Here is a 21,363-nt window from a genome sequence, read left to right as displayed (position 1 = left end):
AACTTCGGTTTCTAATTTGCCCGTCAGTTACATTTGTCTTTGGACTATCTGTTGAACTTCGGTTCCTAATTTGCCCGTCAGTTACATTTGTCTTTGGACTATCTGTTGAACTTCGGTTCCTAATTTGCCCGTCAGTAACATTTGTCTTTTTACTATCTGTTGATGCTAGGTTTCTGATTTTTCCCTCAGTAACTTGTGTCTTTGGTGTGTCCTTAGGCTCACGGTTTCTAATTTGTTCCTAGGTATCTTTTGCCTTTGGACAGTCTGTTGACTCACTGTTTCTGATTTGTCCCTCAGTAACTTTTGTTTTTGGACAATCTGTTAACTCACGGTTCCTGATTTGTCCCTCAGTGAAATTCGTCTTATTTTACAGAAATCGTTGGGTTGATGTTGTAGTTTATTTCACACATCTCATTTTATCCATACAGAAATTCTGAGTAAACATTATTTTTATGTTAATGCTGAATACATTTGCAATGTTTGCTAAATTCAGCAAGTCTTTTGAAAGTGTGTCCCTTATTTAACATCCACATTAAGCATGCACTTTTAAAAGTATGTCCTTTGTTTCATATCCAACCCTTCACTGTACCGATCTACTGAGTGGATTATTATCAATAAAAAGTTGTAAAAAATACAAACAAGAATTCAATAATTATTCCTGTTATGCTCTGATGTGCCTCTTACATTTGTATTTTATCTTATCTATATTTGTTAACAAATGTTTTCCAAAAAGTAAAAAAAAATAATGTATTAAAACTCTTCTGACAAGGAACAAAGTATAATATGCTTTATCTTTAACCAACATGTTTTCAAGTTCAAATCTATCAGCACTTATTCCAAAATCGTTTTCAATACTACAAAGTGACGTGTAGAATTTAAATGATAAATTAAATGTTTTCACATATTTCCTGAATGAAAGGTTTAATGATGCAAATAATTCGGAACATCGATTGAAGAGTTCATTAGGTTCAATATTTGTGTAATAGTTACTCTACGATCTCTTACAAACCTTATCATACCCTTTTTTTGAAAATAATTCATATCTGTGGTTTTTTTTGTCAAATGGTGCTTCGTGGAATATGAGTAAATGCTGAACCTACACAGAACCGGAACTTCTCAGTTCCTTGGGTTTACACGAAAAATACACGTACTAAAAGTTTGTTGACACTTTATTTTGTATAATTTGTAAATCATTACGAGTACTTATATATGATTCTGATAACAGCAAATTTGAAATACGAATATACAACACGTAGATTTGGGGGTTATATAACAAGAAGACAAAAACCTAACGATGAAAATAATAAAGACATGTAGTGGCCAACACAGTTCTGCCCAAACATATCTCTTGTTGATTATAGAGATTTTTGTGGTTTTGTATTTATCGATGGGTTGCTGTCTCATTGACATATACCACAAACATGTATTCATATTAATATCAGATTTTTTTATTCATTGTTTTAGTTCCCTTTAAATCTTCAGACAAATTTTTTTTTTGACCTGTACACACGTTTTGTCTTACCAAGGTGATATGCTCACGTGTGGTTTAATGTTAACTCCTAACCTATATACAGCTTATATAATAGTTAATTTGAAAATGCATGATTCAGTTTTTGAGACGTGGGAATTGTGTCAGTGAGTCAGTCGATTGTCTTTAATAATCTATTGTTATTAAATTCTTAAGTCGCATTTATAAATTCGAAAATTCTACAGAAAACAAATTAGATGTTGTATAATTGACAATGAGACAACTAGCCATAAAAACCAGAACTGTTCTTATTTCTAAGAAAATAAATTGGATTCTGATACCGATCATAAAGGTGATAAGGGTTACCTGATCCTCTCCTGTCCAGCTGATGGATGGGGAGTGCTTTTACTGTGTGGGATATATAAATACGCAGCCACGTCCAGTTGGAAATGTAACATAAAATGCGATACCACATTTAGAGATTGTACAACGAATGCTCTATGTACGTAAAGAACTTTGGCAAAAACTCTTTGTCTGGTTTGAACTTGACCTGATAGAAGCTAAAATGTCTGCCCCCTATCATATGATCTATACGTTTCTTCTTTTAACGTTAACTCAGTGTGTTAGCTAAATTAGTGAACTTATCGGAAGAATACAATCACTGGAATGTCCACGGTCTTTCAGTGGCATTTCCTAACCTAAATCAGTCAACTTACTTTACCAACATGTACCCATTAGATTTACTGTTAATTTGTTCTCATCTTAAACATACATGACAAATCTGCCACTGAACGTTAAGGCTAAAAGAACATCAATCAATCCGATTAGTTCAAATTAAACCAATTTATATAAATGAATAAAATATATCATCTTCATCAAAATCTTTATCCCGAATCAACGTTGAAGAATGCAAGAACATTTGATTGATACATTGCATGAAGTTAAGAATCGGTCAGTGAATTTAAATGTTCTGTAGTTAGTGGTCAGCGGATGTAAGGTCATTATTATCATGTAACTGCTAATTCTTCTTATCGGATTTCTGGTTATATTAACAAATCATTGGGTGCAAAAGTAACATAAACAAAACATACTGACTTCCAATTAATGTAAGGTATCAATAGAGCAGGGTTACTTCACTCCTTTTAATACTAATATGAACTTTACGGTGATTGATTCCAATGCTTCTCTTGTAGGACAATTACCCGCGCTCTTTTCATCTGTAGACCGCCCATTGAACTTACCTGTCAACCATGACGTAATTTGTTTATATATTTATACATGGTTTTTCACACAAACTTTACTTTAGGAGTAAGAAGCAACTAATATTTCCTCATTTATGTCATATCGATTAAATTATGAATCTACTTTTATAATTTTACAGTATATACAGCTGAACACACAAGGAACTAAATTAGTCAGTTAATATGGATATAGTTTACAGACTGATTTGTAGTTTAACATTAGTGTTACAATTTATTAAATATGAAACCTTGGGAAACTTAGTTATAAATGCAGATGAAACGGTAAGAATTATATAATTTTTTTGTCAAATATTATTATATATCACGATTGATTTGACAGTGGGTGTCTGACGTCATTATTCTTTAGAATAGCAAATAGTTATATTGCTGTCGCTGAATAGAGCAACATTCAATTTTCATGATATTTATTGAAATGTCCCACGGTATGTTACTTTTTTCTGTTAAATGACTGACAGCTGACAGTCCAATAATGAAGTTTTTTTTTTTATTTTGGTTGATTTTTTTAATTGAATTTACTTTCATAATCCTAATTACTTCTCCTGAAGTTTAACCACGGTAGATGCAAAAGCAATTTTAATTCTACTCTGATAAATCTATTAGTTGTCTTTAATTTCACATTTCAGACAAAGCATGCCCATCGAATCAATTATATTCAGAAGTCAGGAAGTTATGGTATCACTAGGGATAGATATGAGTAACCTGTGTTAATTCAGGACAGTTATCTAACTTGATAGCAGAGCGATCTTTTTAACTTTTTACCCAAGATACAAATTAACTTTAAATTGCCGACATCAAGTTTAAACTATATACTATACTATTGTCCCATAGTGTATTTCAGTTCTTCAATTGTAGCGGAAAATTTTGAAAGGAGATCCTGATAATAATCTATGTTCTTATGAACTAACCCGCCGATATTGTGATTGTATTGAAACGTGAAGTGGTGTAGTGTTACACATTACATTTTTAAGACCACAAAACTTGAATATGTTTTCTAGAGTTTTTATGAAATTATCTCCAATTTATCCATTCAAAGTATATAGTATAACACCCGTGTAATAGGAAACACCGTATATTAAATAACAATCAATAAAAATAAAATGAACTATTGGGTTATAGTACACAAGACAGCAACCCGACAACACAAGTTTGCCCAAACAGTACATTTTGTGGCGAAGGAATGCATCTTACTATTGGTAGTGGCTTTAAAATACGTAAAATTAAATATGGACGAGTTGTTCTATAAGATAAAAAAATCTTAGTTATGTAAAATGGTCGGTGGATAAAACTGTCATGCAATAGGACATGTGATCTTCTTTGGCAGTTCATAGGAGTCTTTCATATTCAGATTATTTTACCTATATCAAAGATATTCACAAGTACAAATTTTTTTGTTTGCAAACTATCATATATTTTTCCTTAATGATTTTAAAAACATTTGGTATGATATTGGAAGCGATTTAGATGCCGACTATCATTGAAGATTTTGTTGCTTTATTGTGTTTGGTTGCTGTATCATTGGTTCATTGCACATACCGCCCTATATTTATTTGTTACGTATTAGTGTTTAGATGTCAGTATTGAAATTTAATCGTAGTGACCTCTACAAAACAGTCAAATATTCTTCTTACTTTGTATAATCATGTTTTAAATATGAATAAAGGTTAGCCCGACGTTCATGAGACACCAATTTACCAAAATTAGGATGGTGTACATTATGTGTATGATTGCTCTTTGTTAACTTCCAACTTTATGGTATTATATATGAACTTTGTAGAATTATTTAGTGAAATATGGTTATATACCTCCGGAATCATCTGGTAGTGCTGCCTACAGAACCGAGGAGTTTTATAAAGACGCTGTCAGAAACTTTCAGAAAATGGCTAATCTACCTGTTACAGGTAAGTTTTAAAACAGAATCCACTATTTAATTGGTCGGAAGAAATATCTTTAAAGAGGTATGACTAATTTTCCCTGTAGCTGATTCCATTAGAGGTGTGATAAAGCCTAGTAGGTTAAAAGAACAAGATACTGTTATTAAACCTTAAAACTGTGACCTAACTCTCGTGTTATATTAATTCAAAGGCAGTCAGTCCTCTTTGATTATTACTTCATCTAGTACGTACATAGCCATGCAAATTATTATTATAAAAGGTCTAAAGAATTTAAATCAAATATTGAATAAGTTCCTATGTGAATAATATTAGATAATATTCTGATGCATTACATGATGTGTTTCTGATTTTTTTCTTATTTTCTATACTATGCTTCATAAGTATTTACCCAATATCCTGGTTTTTGTTTCTCAAATATCAATGTTAACTATCTATAGCTCGATCTATAGTCGGTATTATGATTCCAGTTGCTCTACAATTTTCCCTGGTAGAACAAAATAGAAACAAACATAAAACGTTGATAGAATATAGAAACTGATGTCAAACTGAGAGTATAAGAATAATAATCACATGCAGTCGGTTCATTCATAAAGCAATCAATTTATCAAAGCTTATTTCCGGAAGTGCTTTTGGCTCATCATAACAAATTAATGTTTACAGGTACAAAGTGATTTATGTGTGGTGCATGTTTCATGGGTACTTTGTGGTTTGATATCTAAGTTTAAGTTACTTTATGGCCCAATGACCTGATGAATGATCTATAAACAATGAAAAGTACTCTCCTTATCAGATCATAACTTTAATTATGGGGCGAAAACCACATGTACACTCTATCACAGTGCATTAGATCATTAGCTATAAGAATAACTTAGGTGTTTTCCAAAATATCACATGCATCTTAATCATGATACGTTTTATCTGTTTCCATGGTAGTTTTCTCTTTCTAGAGTTTATTGTGTGTTGCAACCAAATGCTGTGATCGGACATTTTTTTTAGCTAGCTTGCCATTGGCATCTCCACAAACTTCTTTGTGTTTCTTCCTGGCTCTTTGTCATGTTTAATGTTGAAATGTATTATATTATTTATTTGAAGGCAGATCTTTGAAAGCTTCTGTTTAATTTCTTAACGTTTTTTTTAAACTATTTAGACCCTGGCATGTTTTGCAGACACCTGTCTACTAAGACTGTATGTTGCCCTAAATATGTGTCGTTGGTCTGTCTTATTGATGTATTGTTCATAATACGTAATATATTTGAACCCCGTTATAAAACAACGGAAGTAGACTTGGGGTCTTTTATAGCTTGCTCTTCGGTGTGAGCCAAGGCTCCGTGTTGAAGGCCGTACTTTGACCTATAATTGTTTACTTTTTATACATTGTGACTTTGAAAGAGAGTTGTCTCATTGGCACTCATACCACATCTTCTGATTTATATTCGAAAAACAAGTGGTCATGCTACCACTGTATAAAACCTATTCATTCCTTGTTTACTTCATGTTTTGTCTACATTGACGCCATTCGTGTTAAGAAATTTTGTTTCTTAGTGCAGAATATTACATCTAATTAAGACATACAATAAACTCTTATTACAAACGTCTGTGTGGCATCACTATTTGCAGCTAGACTGGTACCCATAACATAATTAGTATTCATAAAATAAATCTGCTTAATTATGTTCAGCGTACATTAATAACTTTTGATATAATTATTGTTATATAATACTCGAATATTGTAATTGATATTCCGATACTAACAGCAAATCGCACTACAAATCTTTGGAAGTCTGATCAAACCCAGTGCATTTATGTACACTATTGGTTCCCTGTTTAGGATCTAAACATCCTCAGACTCGTTTTAAACTTTGACGCACTAGGTTTCGAGAAGAGTCACAACGAAAAGGAAATCTTATCTTCAAAAATTACTAGTATTATCGGAACATATTCTTGAACAATATCATGGAAGCATTAAAATTCAAGGCATAAATGTACTCAGATTATGTCTGTCTTCGTTAGTAAAGCGATGTATTCAATCATGACATTTTGAAGAAATGCAAAATAGAAAAACTATTTATTTCTGAGCATTATTTTAGTTTTCTGACAACTGACAAGTCAACACAATTTCCTTCTTTGATAAATTTTATTTTTAGAATTTTCAAGTACAACACCAAATGTATTCTCAAATTGATTATTGGACCGGTATCTTTTCAGATGTAAAAATATCAGATTTAGCGTTGAATGCAGGTGGTAGATGTATTAGAATTATTCTATCAATTCGTTAATGTCAGATTATAAATAGTTTTCATTCTTTCACGCAACCCAAGGGACATGGATATGCGTTTAAACGATAAAAATATCTGTGCTAATATAAAAAACATTTTTTCTCCATATTTAATTGTTTCAATGAATACAACAAAGGATGCCCTGAATTTTACGAAGAAATTGTCTGTTTTCATAATTGAGTACGTTAGATGTTATTGATTTTACATCATTTTAAATTTCCCCCCATTGTATCTATAATGAGAAACAATTGTTTGATGCGTGTTTACAAGAAATGTCTTACATAAGAGCATCATAAATTCATGATAAATCTCTAATTCCCATTCCCAACACCTATCACTGACCCGTTTATTCACAAATGTGATATCTTTGTAACCAGAAGCTGTTCAGATACTAGCTATAACAATACTGTATCATAACTAACTGTATTTATCTTACTAGTCTTAACATTTAACTCCGTGATTTGAATTTACGTAAAATAAGTAAGAGCATTGAACTATTAGAAATCGCAAGGCAGTAGCGAAGGTGAGAACTAAAAGGTGCGCGGGGGCGGGGAGGGGACAAATAGTGACCAGAGGCGGATTTAGAGTGTTTTTTCAGGGGGCCCCCCTTATGAAAATTTCTGGATCCGCCACTGGTGACAAGCAAAAAAAAAAACCCCAGCTTTTTATAGTATAGGAGTTAGTCAATGTCCTCTTTCGTTTTCGTTTTTTATTTACAGGATTTTGTTTTGTTTTGCCCACCTCTCCGGCTCCTACGCCATGCAGTGCAAGGTAAATGGATCCCATACATTTATCTTAACAAGCAAGTTCCGAAATGTAACCCTTGTCTAGAAAGCACATTCGATTTAAAGGTTGCTGGGTAATGATAACTTCCCAGAAAGCAACACCGAAATAAATGATAGCTTGTCTCTGTATCTGATGAAAAACATGTGGCTTCTGACAAGAAAAATGAATATGAAATATTTCAACATTCATTTTGTAACAAAGGAAGCCATCCGGTAGTTAAATTAATAGTAGTCGGTATCACACGTGTCTCTCACCTGTCATTCATTAACTAACATGCAGATAAATGTATGTTTCATTCCAGGTGTTCTTGACACATCTACAAAGGAGATGATGAAGCGCCCAAGGTGTGGCGTGAAGGACGATATGCAAGGAACTTCTGATAATGCCAAGAGAAAGAAACGATACGCTTTACATGGTAACTACAATACATACCAATTATACAATATATTAACACAGTAAACCAATCGTATTACTATATCTCACCCTGATTGTTGTGCTTGCAATACTTTTTTTCTGATTAAGACAAGATATAAGACAATTGCAGTGTTTTAATTATTTTGAGTTTCAAAAGAAACGCAAACTCTACATGTATTTTCTCTTTAATAAAAATTCAAACCAACAGTTCTTCTTCGTAAATCGACCAATCGTTCTAAGTATTGACGACTTCTTAAGATATGCCTACAGAACATCTCCCGTAATTATGCAATGACAGGACATCATTTACAAATGTATCTATAGTTGAACATAAAGTCTTGAGAAGCTACTGTTTGGAGTCGCCTCATACGAATAAAGGAACACGTCGACGAAAAGGGGAGCACACTTGGTTCCCATATGAATATTTGTTGTCATATAAGATAAAAATATCTTGATGATGGCAGTTTCAAAGATATTTTTTTGTTGTTAGAATTATACTGTTTTAATGAGAAATTAACCATTCCGGTAAACGTTGGTCCACAATTTATTTCTGAGAAGATGTTATGGTTTACATTGACGAGAAAAAATATTCAAAAGGTCGAAGCTATATCAATTATTATCAATTTTAGACAACTGATACCATGATAGATGTGTAATAATTGCTTTCTCTATAGAAATAAATTATAGGCAAACATGTATCATGCATCATCTGTGAAACATTGACAATCACTGGCTCGCAAAAATACATAAGTTTTGTTGACAAAATTGATGACAAATATTACAGATGGTTTGTGGTACCCGGTATGTATAATCATGTATGTTTGCCTAACATATTGTATTGCAGATACATGAATATCTGTTGTTGTTGACAGAAAAGTAATATATGCATTCCACCTCGAGTGGTAATTGATTAATTGATACATAATTAAAAGGAAGCAATCAGATTTTTAAAAATTAATACGTTTCATTTACAGGAAGTAAATGGTCAAAGCACTATTTAACATATAAAATTTCCAAATATGGTAAAAGGTTAAAGAAAGAGGATGTCGACAGGGAAATTCACAGAGCATTTACAGTGAGTAAAAGGCATCTAAGGGATGTGAAATTAAAATCATAAGGCGAAAGTAAAAGAAATAGAAATTTGATATAGAAATTCCTAAAGATAGATTAAAGAGGACTATAGTAAGTTAAAGGCATCTAAGGGGGGTAATCAAGATTATAGGACAAAAGTTAAAGAAAGAGAAACTTTTACGGTATCAGTGAAAGGAACGTAGTAAACGAAAGATTAAGTTGGTATTTAGAAAAGTGCTTATTTAACTCAAACAGAGGTTCCATTAACCACCAGGAAAACTTAAGGTTGCTGACAATCAATATTTGATTGTCCAATCAAATGCCACATGTACACAATGTAGTGAAATCATTGTAAAGTAACAGCAAAAATTTTAAAAAAATGTGTTTAGAGTGTATACTGCAGTTTATTTTAGGCTTCATAATAGTATCGTTAACGTTGCAATTGGTTTGAAAAGTGAATGGCGTCGGGAAACATGAGTTTGAGAACTTTCTCATATTGAAAAAACTCTCAGCAATAGTATTTAAACAACAAGAGCAACTGGATGAGTATAAGTGAAAGAAATATCATATGATTTAAAGAGATTTAAAGATTACTTTTTATTTCCAACAGGTTTGGAGCGAAGTTTCACCTTTAACCTTTACTAGGAAACAAACCGGAGCAGTAGATATTGATATACGATTTGAAAAATACTGGCATGGCGACAACAACCCATTTGATGGTCAAGGTCAAACATTAGCTCATGCTTTCTTCCCACAGTTCGGAGGAGATGCCCATTTTGATGATGACGAACCATGGACTATTAACCTTCCAGACGGTAAAGTGTTCGAAATAAATTTCTTGATATATTCATTAGTTCTAACTTATCTCATTAAAGATTTTGCAGTGTATTACCTATTATCACTCATGGAACTATTGTAATATATATGTTTCATTTTTTAGAGAATTAGTAATGTTTCCGTTTAAAACAAAATCCACAAAATGTTTTGCTTTTGTCCTCTTTTCTTTATATTTTTAACATCCCATTATTCTCTATTCTTCTTGTCTTTCTTTTTTCTTTTTCTGTTTTTAGGGAGAGGGGGCAATTTTCCCTACTCTTTATCTTTTAACCTTTATTATTTTATATTGTGTAAACCCCATCCAGGCCTTATTTATCTTATCACACTAATGCAATAACAACAAACGTAAAGTTGGTTGGCCTATTATGTAAATGCGATATCAAAATTGCAAGATTACCATTTCTCTCATGTATCGCTCTGAATCCTTGTCCGGGTTTGGCTATACTTTACTTCTTTTTTTTGTTGTTTTATCCGCTCCTTAACGTTTGTTCTAGATTTTTGATTTACAAATTCAGAGTTGCAACGGTTTGCTTACTTCCGGTACTCGATTGATCATGCTGATAACGAAAAGTGCATGTGCATGCGCTTTTATATAACTTTAAACACGAATAATGATTTTCTGTTAGCCAATATTTTCTCAACTTAAGTCTTGTATTAGTTGGTGTCTCAGCGAACAGTCATAAAAACAGCTAACAGTCATAAAAAGGAGGCCAAGCAAAGAGACCGTTTGCCATAAAAGAAATATGTTTAACTTGAGCCCATTCTTTTTGATACCAACATGAGGCATTTAATTCCAATACAACAATAAACGAGCCTTTGGTCGTTTCTTACTCGTTAATAAACCTATACGTAAATGTAATTTTATATTGTAGGTGTGGATTTTTTTCAAGTTGCTACACACGAATTCGGACATTCCCTAGGACTGGCACATTCCAACATTTACAGTGCGTTAATGGCTCCATTTTATAAAGGCCACACAAAAGATTTCAAACTTGGAAGGGATGATGTAGCTGCCATACAAGCATTATATGGTAAGGAAAATGTATAAATCCAATTTGTTTCTGAATGGTATTGATTGTCTCTAATCGGGGGGAAAGAGGCGGAATATACCAAGTTGACATTCAAAACTCATCAGTTGAAGAAAAACTAACAATGCCATGCCAAAAAAGGAAGACGAAAAAAAGACAAACAAGTCCATAAAACACTACATAAAACAAGACCGAGCAACACGAACCTCACCTATAACTGAGTGATGAACTGAGCAACACGAACCTCAGCTATAACTGGGGGATAAACCGAGCAACACGAACCTCACCTATAACTGGGCAAGACTGAGCAACACGAACCTCACCTATAACTGGGCAAGACTGAACAACACGAACCTCACCTATAACTGGGGATGAACTGAGCAACACGAACCTCACCTATAACTGGGCAAGACTGAGCAACACGAACCTCACCTATAACTGGGGGATGAACTGAGCAACACGAACCTCGCCTATAACTGGGGGATGAACTGAGCAACACGAACCTCACCTATAACTGGGAGGTGAACCTAGACTAAGTGGAAATTGAGGATAATATACAATATACTTAATACTTATTCATCAGTTTCTTCATATACACATAAAATCGATACATTTAAAAGGATTATAGAGTGTTGTTGAAGACAGTTTTGATGCATTATATTGTACTACTTAAGCATTGGTAACATCAGGAACAATAATGAATACATTTATATCTGAGTATCTGTAAAACAAAACTTCGCTTTCAACAGAAGAATGGTTTTGATTTCATTTTTCATTTCCTTTTTCACGCTTTTAAAATGCAAATAAATCGCCAAAATCTGTCTAAATGACAACTAACGAACGATAGATTGTTTGATTGATTGACGTCGAGAAAATCTAATTAACGATTCAAAAACTGTTTGAATCTAGTTAGCGATTGATGATAGTTATAGTCATCACTACGTTAGATTGAATTATTAGTCATACAGTTGTCTTATTTTTACTTATATAGGTTCACCAAAGAACACCCCAAAACCACCAACAACAACTACCACTACCACTACCACTACCACTACCACTACCACTACAACAATGAAACCATGGAAAACGTGGAAACCATGGAAACCAATGAAAGACCAAAACATGATGACTCCCAAACCACGGACACCAAAACCAACGACTGCAGACAGAATTACTACTAAAAGTCCAGTTGTGAAAATCCCACACATATGTAGACATGCTTATATAGACGCCATAACAAGACTGAAAAATGGTGAAACGTATATCTTCAAAGGTAATTTGAAAAAGGTTTATAAATTAAGAGTTATCAAAGGTTTTATTTAGATTTGTTAATATCTTAAACAATTCCAAAATTTCTGATTGAATTATATTATGATCAATTAAGCTTCATTTCAAAATTAGTTCTATGGTTTATGGTCTCCTTTTACTCTTTGTGTTCGGAACTTCCATAACATTAAAATGTGGTAATCTTTACCATGCTTTTCAGACAAACCTCTAATGATGAATATTGCTGTAGAAGTACATATTGACATTTTGTTTTGTAAATATCATCAGATAAAATTTACGATTATTATGCATAGAAATAAGATAATTTTTATTCAACATGATTTGTAATGTATTCCTGTTTATTATGATGTCATGTACTACAAATAAAGCTTTGGAGATGCATTGTATATTTAAATAATCTGTTACAGGAAAACATCATTTTCGTTTAACGCGATATGGTATCGACCGAGGTTTCCCAAGGAGGATATCATGGGACTTCAAAGGTGTAGAGGGACCAATAGATTCCGCTATCACTTGGGATAATGGATATACTTATATTTTTAAGGTAAGTATCTAACAACTATTAATTAGAAAATAAAGTTTGTGCCAATGATACAACTATCCTCTAGAGTCCATATGACAACTATAGGTCTCCGTGCAGCCTTCAACAATGAACAAAACCCATATCGTATAGTCAGTTATATAATGCTCTGACATGAAAAATGTGAAACAATTCAAACGAAATTGTCTTGTTTATTCAGTAATAAAAATAAACAATGTGATTATATTGGGTATAAGACAACTATACACCAAAGACCCAAGGACAGTGATATGACAAGGCCACAATAAGACCTTCAACAATGAGCAAAACCAATACCATGAAACACATAAGCTGTAAAGGTTCCGAGATGAAAAAATGTGAAACAATTCAAAATGAAAACCAACTGTCTGATTTGTTATGTTTTATCCTAACCATATTTATATAAAAAAAACATGTCAATATGAAGTGTACTTGTATGTAGTGATCTTTATTCTAAATAGTATCTCCTTTTTCGTTCATAGGACGATGTATATTGGAAGTTTGAGAACACTAAGAGAATATATGGTCCTAAAAAGATATCTGTTGGGTTCAGTGGAGTGCCTGCTGGTATCGATGCTGCTGTAGTCTGGAGCGGTAATGGTAAAACTTATTTCTTCAAAGGTGAGAACATAAACTAAATCTTCCAAGTTGACAACAACGAACTTGAACATACGTAGAGATAGATTCAACAGTGGAGCAAACATTGCTCACACATTCAGATATCCTGAATATGAAAATAAGAATATATGGTATCATTGTCAATGAAACAGATATCCACAAGAGACCACATCAAGTTGTCCCTTTGTAGTACAGGTTTATTTATAGAATGTAAATGGTAATCACGTAATAAGTATGGGAAATTTTAATTATAGAGACTTATGTCTGTGTGTAACATATATAAAAAAAAACATGGAAAGAAATCATTCTGTCATATTTTATTTAATTCTAAAAAAATATTTCTGTAAATGGGGATTTATCAAGACGATAAACATGTATAAAAAAGTAATCACATTTTTTTGGACATAACATGAATTATTATTTGGCTCCTTTTAATCTCTCACTCATACCGATTAAATTGAGTGTCTATTTGTCAACTGAGATATTCCGAAAATAAGACAGGATATAGCAATGTAGAGTGAGAATGATTCAATGACATCACGTTATATTTATTTATTTATTTCAGATGGTTATTACTGGAGATACTCTGGGAGAAAGGTTGAGTACGGTTATCCCCGACCAGTGTCTGTATGGAGAGGTTTACCTAAGAAGATAACTGCAGCTTTTAAGTGGGAGAATGGGAGGACCTACTTTTTCAGTGGCGAGAAATATTATAGATATAACGACCACCTTTTTACAGTAAGTTTTTTTTTATATCAGATATTATACTTCGAAATGTGTTTTACTCAAGAAGATGAGGGAATTTATAACTCTTCCTATGTCCAACACCACCAAGGTTTTTAGATAAAACATTGTTTGATTAAATTTGTCTCCTTAATCCAAAAGTGGAATGGTTTTCGTAATGCCTTTGTACAGATGATGGATTTCGTTTTAGTGGGCGATTTTCGTTGCCAAAATTGTTTTCTTTACTCTATTGCCCAAACAATGCAGAATCGTGAAGCTTATTATAGCCAGTAGTATGATGGATCACTTGGAAAATAACAAAACCTTCAACATGGATTTCGGGCATCAAGATTATGTGAAACTCTATTAGAAACATTGCAAAAAAACAACAACAATAACATTCAAGCTGATATAACTGTGATGAACTTTGCCAAAGCATTTGACAAAGTACCTCACAAAATATTTCTCTCCAAATTTAATTATCATGATATTAAATACAACCACTTAAAAAGATAGAAGCTTTCCTCACATCCGTACACAAACAGTCATTATTGATGATGTACAATTAAAACACAATGTGACATCTGGTATTCCCCAAAGAAACAGTTTTGTGACCTATCTTGTTCCTTATGTACATAAATGACTTTAGTGAATACATCAAACACCATCGACCTAAGATCATTTTCAGATGACAGCATAATATACTAAACACTATGAAACAGAGAAGACACACACACATTGCAAGAAGACCTTACATCATCAAAAAATGGAAGGAATGGATCATATTGTTTCACCCAGACAAGTGTTTAGTCCTTCAGATAACAACTAAGAAAAACCCAATAAAATTTGACTATACTCTTCACCAACATGTATTGTATAAAAGAAACATCAACAAAATATCTTGGCGTTACAATACAAACAGACTTAAAATGGAACAAACATGTCAATGATATATAGCAGCTTCAGCCACACAAAAGTTAAAGCTCATAAAGAGAAACCTAAAGTTCAATTCAAAAACAATTAGAGAAAAAGTTTATACATCACTCTTAAGACCAAAGCTAGAATACAACAACAGAATCTGGGACCCAAATATGCTCCAGCACAGGGCAGTTAGGAACACATTCAACAGATACCATAATACCAGCTCAGCTACTGGAATGTTACATACTCTCAACTGGACAACTCTAAAGAAAAGGCGAATAAGAGCACTCATCATCTTTTTCTACAAAATTATACACCATCTTGTAGCCATATATTCAACAGATTTGCTTACTCAATCTGACACGAGAACAGGACAACATTCACACAATCATTCTTGCAGACATATATATACCACTATAAAGATTCATATAAGTACTCATTTTACCCAATAACAATATTACAATGGAACCTTCTACCTTTAGCTGCAGTATAAATGTTATACACTTGACTGTTTCCGAGAACAGATCCCAATATTTGTTCTCAACAAACATCTCTACATCTAAATATAACAATGTACTAACCAAAATATATAGTACAAAAAAGAAAAAGAAAAAGGGAATAACTTTGAAAGTTCTATATATGACTGTAAATAGAAATTAGATCCCACGAACGCTCGGTATAGTAACATCAGAGTCCGGCAAGGTATCATCAGAATGTTTTTCCTTATTTGAGAGTTGGGTTTTGATAGTTATCTTTGATTGTTTCTTTGTAATTTATTTACGACTTTTACATAGTTGTGATGATTTAGAGCTTGACATATTCTAAGTGCATCTGTATTCACTTATGTTGCCTTCTAGATTTCTTTGGTTCTTTTTCTAATTTCATTGGCTTGAAGCTAACGTCTCTTTTTATTCCCACGTTTATATTTAGGATTGTAACCGTACCATATAATACAATGTATATATTTGGAGGTTTTTTTTCTACTTACCCAGGTGTAATCATAAATTGTAAACAATATTTTATTGTGCAAATAAGAACACAAACATTACAAATATGACAGTTGTACCTTGATCAAGTGTCACGATGTCCATTGAAATGTAAAAATTGCATTTAACTTTATGTATCATGATACAGCGTTTTGAACATGCAAAGTATACAAATTCCATGTAAATTGGAAAGTGAAATTGTATAAAATTGGTCACATTTTTGTTTTTTGGTGTTAAATGGAGATTTGTCTCATTGATAATCATAAAGTTTTTATAAAGTAAATTGGAAAGTGCCAAAGTATAAATCTCCTTATTTTCGTAATATAAATTTTAAGTGAAACCGTGATCAATCTATCTTTTTATGTTTATATGATTTTAAGAGACTACTTTATGTAAATGTGCAAAAGTTTGGGCTTGGTTCTCTGCATTCGTGATGAGATCTATTATGACATCACACGTCATCCGTCTATACACCACTAGGGCATTTGACACAAATCTGTTAAGTTTCAACTTTTTGTCAATTATTCCTGAATATTAATTATAAATATTGCTGCTGTTTCTTTAAATAAGTATAAGAGTATAACAGGCAAAATGATAATTTTTTGGGGCTTTCTCGGAAGAGAATTAATTTACCATTAGCTATAGTTTAGCTGCTATCTTTAACAGTTTTTGACAGTTTTACCCTTGAACAGATTTGGACAGATCTATAGTAGACCTAGCTTGGGACTCTTTTGGAGAGTTCAACCCAAGAACTTATTTAAACAGTTTTATCCTACAATTTGTTCTGACAGTTTTATCAAGGGTAGAACTGATCTTTGGAAGAACTATTGTTTAAAACAGTTCTGTGATTGTTATGACCTGTATAAAGATAGGTTAGAACTGATCCCGACTGTCAGTCAAATTTGCTGGTGAACGATTGAGTGGATTATTCGGGTTATTGAATCCATCATCATCAGGCGAAACGTTTTTTGGATTTGACTGAACATAAGAGAGACATTTCTTGTAACATGTAGGTGGATAGTTGTCTCATTGTCAATAAAATACCACATCTCCTTATTTTTATAATGGCTGCCGGTTTAAGGACGTTGAAGTTTTGACTATCGACATGATTGATATAAGACGTTTACGATTCAGATCTTGTATTATTAATTTATTACCGTGAGGAGAAGTGTGGTTAACGTTAATGTAAACAACCCACACATTCACCTGGAGTTATGATTAAGCTATATTATTCACACTTAGATTAAATTATTTAAATTTTGTCTACTTATCTTTTTCAATAAATTTCAAATGAAACTGCATTTTTGTACTGACGATTGTTAAATATGTATATCCTTATAATTTCTTACTTAAACATCCACTGAAAGATCATAAAATTACGTACCTATTGACCTATTACATACAAATTTAAAATGAAAATATTCATGTATACCTATATGTTATGTGTATTGCATGATCCGTATTTCATTACTATTCGTGGGATACCAATGTCTGTAGGTTTAAAGTGTAGGAGGGGCCCGTAAATTAAAATACACGACGAAATGTGATTTTTACGTAACTTTGTGAAGAGCAAATGATGAAAACACGAAATTACGTACACTCGAAGTAGCATGTTTTTTTTTCAAAACACGAAAAGTGATACCGTTGAAAGAAAACATTTCAAGTAGAAACAACAAACAATAGTCTATATTATACTTTTTCCATTGTAGGTTGACGCCACATATCCAAGATCAGTTGCTACATGGTGGCTAGGGTGTCCAAATCAAGGTGAAATGACAGACATAAGAGACCCTTACACACAAAATAAAAAAGGACAATCAGAGAAAAATAATAAAGATGAACAATGGTTAATTGTGGAAGATGATGGAACAACTTACATGGACGGACAAAATCAGAACAATTCGGCTGTCAAATATAGTACTTCTTTAACTTTAATTATTAGCTTTTTGATAGTTCTCTGCAATATTTATTTGTGATCATGAAATGAAAATTTATAAAAAATTATAAACGGGTACACATTACATTCCATGTCGAACGAACCCAGTCTAAGGGAGATAAATCCAGCATTAATTTATAGCTACAGGTCTGCTGTGAAATATTCCAAAGTTCCTCATATTAATCATTAGAATGTTTGCTTTAGTTTTTGATATTTCTATGTAGAGTGAGCGTGTGAACAAGCTAAATGACATTTGCATGTGTATTTAAGGCTTCAGGGTATATGTAAAGAACATGTATGACAAATTATCGTCGAGTCGGTGTTAAAAATATTTAAATTTAACGTAATAATTTGTCTTGTTCTCCAATATTTGGGTTCCTTATGTTATTTCTATATTTCGTTTCGATGATAAAAATATCATACAGGGAATTTCCATTTTAAAAGGCTTATAAAATGAACCTGGTTTACGTATTTCATTTAAAGTCTTTTGTTTTCCGGTGTAATCTCTCTGTCTCTTATTATGGTTTGGTTACTTTTTGAATGGTCCATTTACCGTGTTTATAGGAGCCTTGGATCCTAGTCCAATCTATGCTATGTCAGGTCTGAAGTTAATGCTATCCTGGTGCAGTGAGCAAGGATCCCAGACTATAGTGGACTATGTTGTTCATATGTATTTTATTTCTTTGTATTAAAGACATCAGCCGGTTGTAGCATTTTACTTATCAGTAGTTGTTGGTTTTGACTTTGTTTGTATATATATTGATGAAATGGACTTAATTATATTGTAGATAATGCTTGTTATTTATTTTGAGACATTTATACAAAATGTAGGGATTATTTAAAATCCCCTTATTTATCAAAATTAACCACCAACTCAGAAAATAGGATAATACCTGTTAGGAGAAAACTGTATTGTGAATGGTGTATGAAAGTTAATCTGACCACACCAACTATAATTAATAGAGAAACCTTTCTTATGGATGGTTATCTAAAGTGTATGGAAGTTAATCTGCCAAGTGCCTGACCAATCTGACTATAATCCTTAAATCTTTTTTTATTCATGAATTGAAATTTATAGTGAAATATTTCTTTATTGTTATACCTTACACATGTATTTCCTTCAAAATGATATATTCAGAATCCATGGAAAAAGATACATTTTAGGAATATTAGACATGTTTGTATGTTGTTAGCAAGGATTCCATCGTTATTACATTTATATGTTATGATAACATTTATGATTTGTTTGTATTTATGATTACATGTGGGATTTTTATAACATTTATATACTGAGATTACATATGTGACTTATTCATATGTAATGATTACATGTGTGCTTTGTTAATGTTTTGATTACATATGTGGTTTGGTTGTATGTTATGATATATGTAATTTGTTTGTATGTTATGATAAGATATATGATTTGTGTGTATGTAATGATTATACATGTGAATTGTTTGTATGTTATGATTACATGTGTGCTTTGTTGTATGTGATTACATATGTGATATGTTTGTATGTTATCATTACATGTATGAAATGTTTGTATGCTGTGATTACATATGTGATATGTTTGTATGTTACCATTACATGTATGAAATGTTTGTATGCTGTGATTACATATGTGATATGTTTGTATGTTATCATTACATGTATGAAATGTTTGTATGCTGTGATTACATATGTGATATGTTTGTATGTTATCATTACATGTATGAAATGTTTGTATGCTGTGATAACATATGTGATATGTTTGTATGTTATGATTACATATGTGATATGTTTGTATGTTATCATTTCATAAGTGATTAGTTTGTATGTTATCATTAGATATGTGATTTGTTTGTATATATTGATTACATGTGAGATTTGTTTGTATGTTGTAATTACATGTGTGATTTGTTTGAATGTTCTAAATACATGTGTGATTTGAATTGTATTTAGACATTGTCATTGCACGTGGCTATTTGTTTTTGATATATATGATTTATTGATATTTTGAATTTTATTTTCTTAAATTTGATATAACTGTTTTATACATCCTTTTTTTTATATGTATGTAGTCAGATAGAAAATATTATGTTTAATAAGTGCTAGGTAAGTTTGATTAATGTAAGTGATTAATGTAAGTGAATCAAAAGATGAATGTACATCAGTACAACATGAAACAATCAGTGTTTTTAGAAATCATTAATTTTCCAAAATTTATAATTATGTGCCATGAAATTTGTAAATAAAATGTGTGAATCAATAGTACAACTGTACGGATACTCCTCATCTATATCATACTATTAAATTTTCTACCTACACATGGCTTGTTTTCTCTTTAATTAGGAAATATCATGGAAATTCTTGTGAATAAAATTACTAAATTTTCTAGATTCAGTATGTTATTATAGTCTCACCATATACAAACATCCAATAAGATTTATAAAATACCATATAAAACAATGAAAACATTTACCATATATGCACTTATGTTAAAAATATTTATGAGAGGCACTTAAGACATGATTTATATATATATTTTTACACATTTACATATAAAATTTACACATTTACATAAAAAATTTACAATGTAAATGAACAATGTGTAAAACAATTTGTTTCTTTAAAAACTAATGAAATAAAATATTGTACTGGCTACTGTTTGGGAACTAACAGTCCACCAGCAGATGTATGGACCCAGTGGTAGATAAAACATTAACACTGGGACTATTATACTAATATATTATGTCCCAGATTAACGGTACAAGTTTTATTAAACCAGATGCGCATTTTGGCAATAAATGTCTCGTCAGTGATGATCGAGGTCAAATTAGTTGAAACTTCATAGTCTAATACAAACGTTAAAGAGCTGATAAAACAAAAAGGACCTAAAGTATAGCCTAATCCGGACAAGGAATCAGAGCTTTGCATGAGTGATACGGTGCTTTTTGTCCGCAATTTGCTTTTTGTCCGCTTTTGCTTTTTGTCCGATAATTTTGCTTTTTGTCCGACACTTTTGCTTTTTGTCCGTTGCTTTTTGTCCGTTTTGCTTTTTGTCCGAAAATTTTGCTTTTTATCCGACACTTTTGCTTTTTGTCCGTTGCTTTTGGTCCGTTTTGCTTTTTGTCCGCTGATTTTGCTTTATGTCCGCTATAAAAATGTGTATATTTTTTGCAGGTTTCATTTTGAACTTCGAAACACCATGCCCTTTTTTGGAGTTAAATACAGACCATACTCACTTTAAAAATGGAGGGGAGGGGGCCTCGGAGAATTTGAAAATGAATGATATAATACCTGGTAATAACTTGAAA

The 21,363-nt window shown here is 32.1% G+C and overlaps 1 protein-coding gene across 1 annotated transcript; it reads left to right on the top strand.

Moving 5' to 3' along the window:
- Window positions 1-2,673: 2,673 nt before the first annotated feature.
- On the top strand, window positions 2,674-20,371 carry LOC127737545 (matrix metalloproteinase-16-like). The gene is made up of 11 exons (XM_052248379.1): window positions 2,674-2,991; window positions 4,505-4,628; window positions 7,986-8,099; window positions 9,073-9,173; window positions 9,780-9,984; window positions 10,879-11,037; window positions 12,026-12,307; window positions 12,729-12,865; window positions 13,363-13,501; window positions 14,064-14,236; window positions 17,838-20,371. The coding sequence occupies exons 1-11, from the start codon at window positions 2,893-2,895 to the stop codon at window positions 18,102-18,104; spliced, it is 1,800 nt and encodes a 599-aa protein (XP_052104339.1). The 5' UTR covers window positions 2,674-2,892; the 3' UTR covers window positions 18,105-20,371.
- Window positions 20,372-21,363: the final 992 nt, after the last annotated feature.

This window comes from Mytilus californianus, unplaced genomic scaffold, assembly GCF_021869535.1.
Source record: "Mytilus californianus isolate M0D057914Y unplaced genomic scaffold, xbMytCali1.0.p SCAF_4, whole genome shotgun sequence".
In the NCBI taxonomy this organism is placed as follows: Eukaryota; Metazoa; Mollusca; class Bivalvia; order Mytilida; family Mytilidae; genus Mytilus; species Mytilus californianus.
The sequence above is the reverse complement of the archived record's forward strand: the minus strand, read 5'-3'. Positions and strand labels throughout refer to the sequence as shown.

Excerpts from the sequence above, each read along its gene's own strand:
- LOC127737545 (XM_052248379.1), top strand. The coding sequence starts at position 2,893 with ATGGATATAGTTTACAGACTGATTTGTAGTTTAACATTAGTGTTACAA. Across the intron at positions 4,629-7,985 it reads GGCTAATCTACCTGTTACAG|GTGTTCTTGACACATCTACA; the intron begins GTAAGTTTTAAA and ends GTTTCATTCCAG. Across the intron at positions 12,866-13,362 it reads GATATACTTATATTTTTAAG|GACGATGTATATTGGAAGTT; the intron begins GTAAGTATCTAA and ends TTTCGTTCATAG.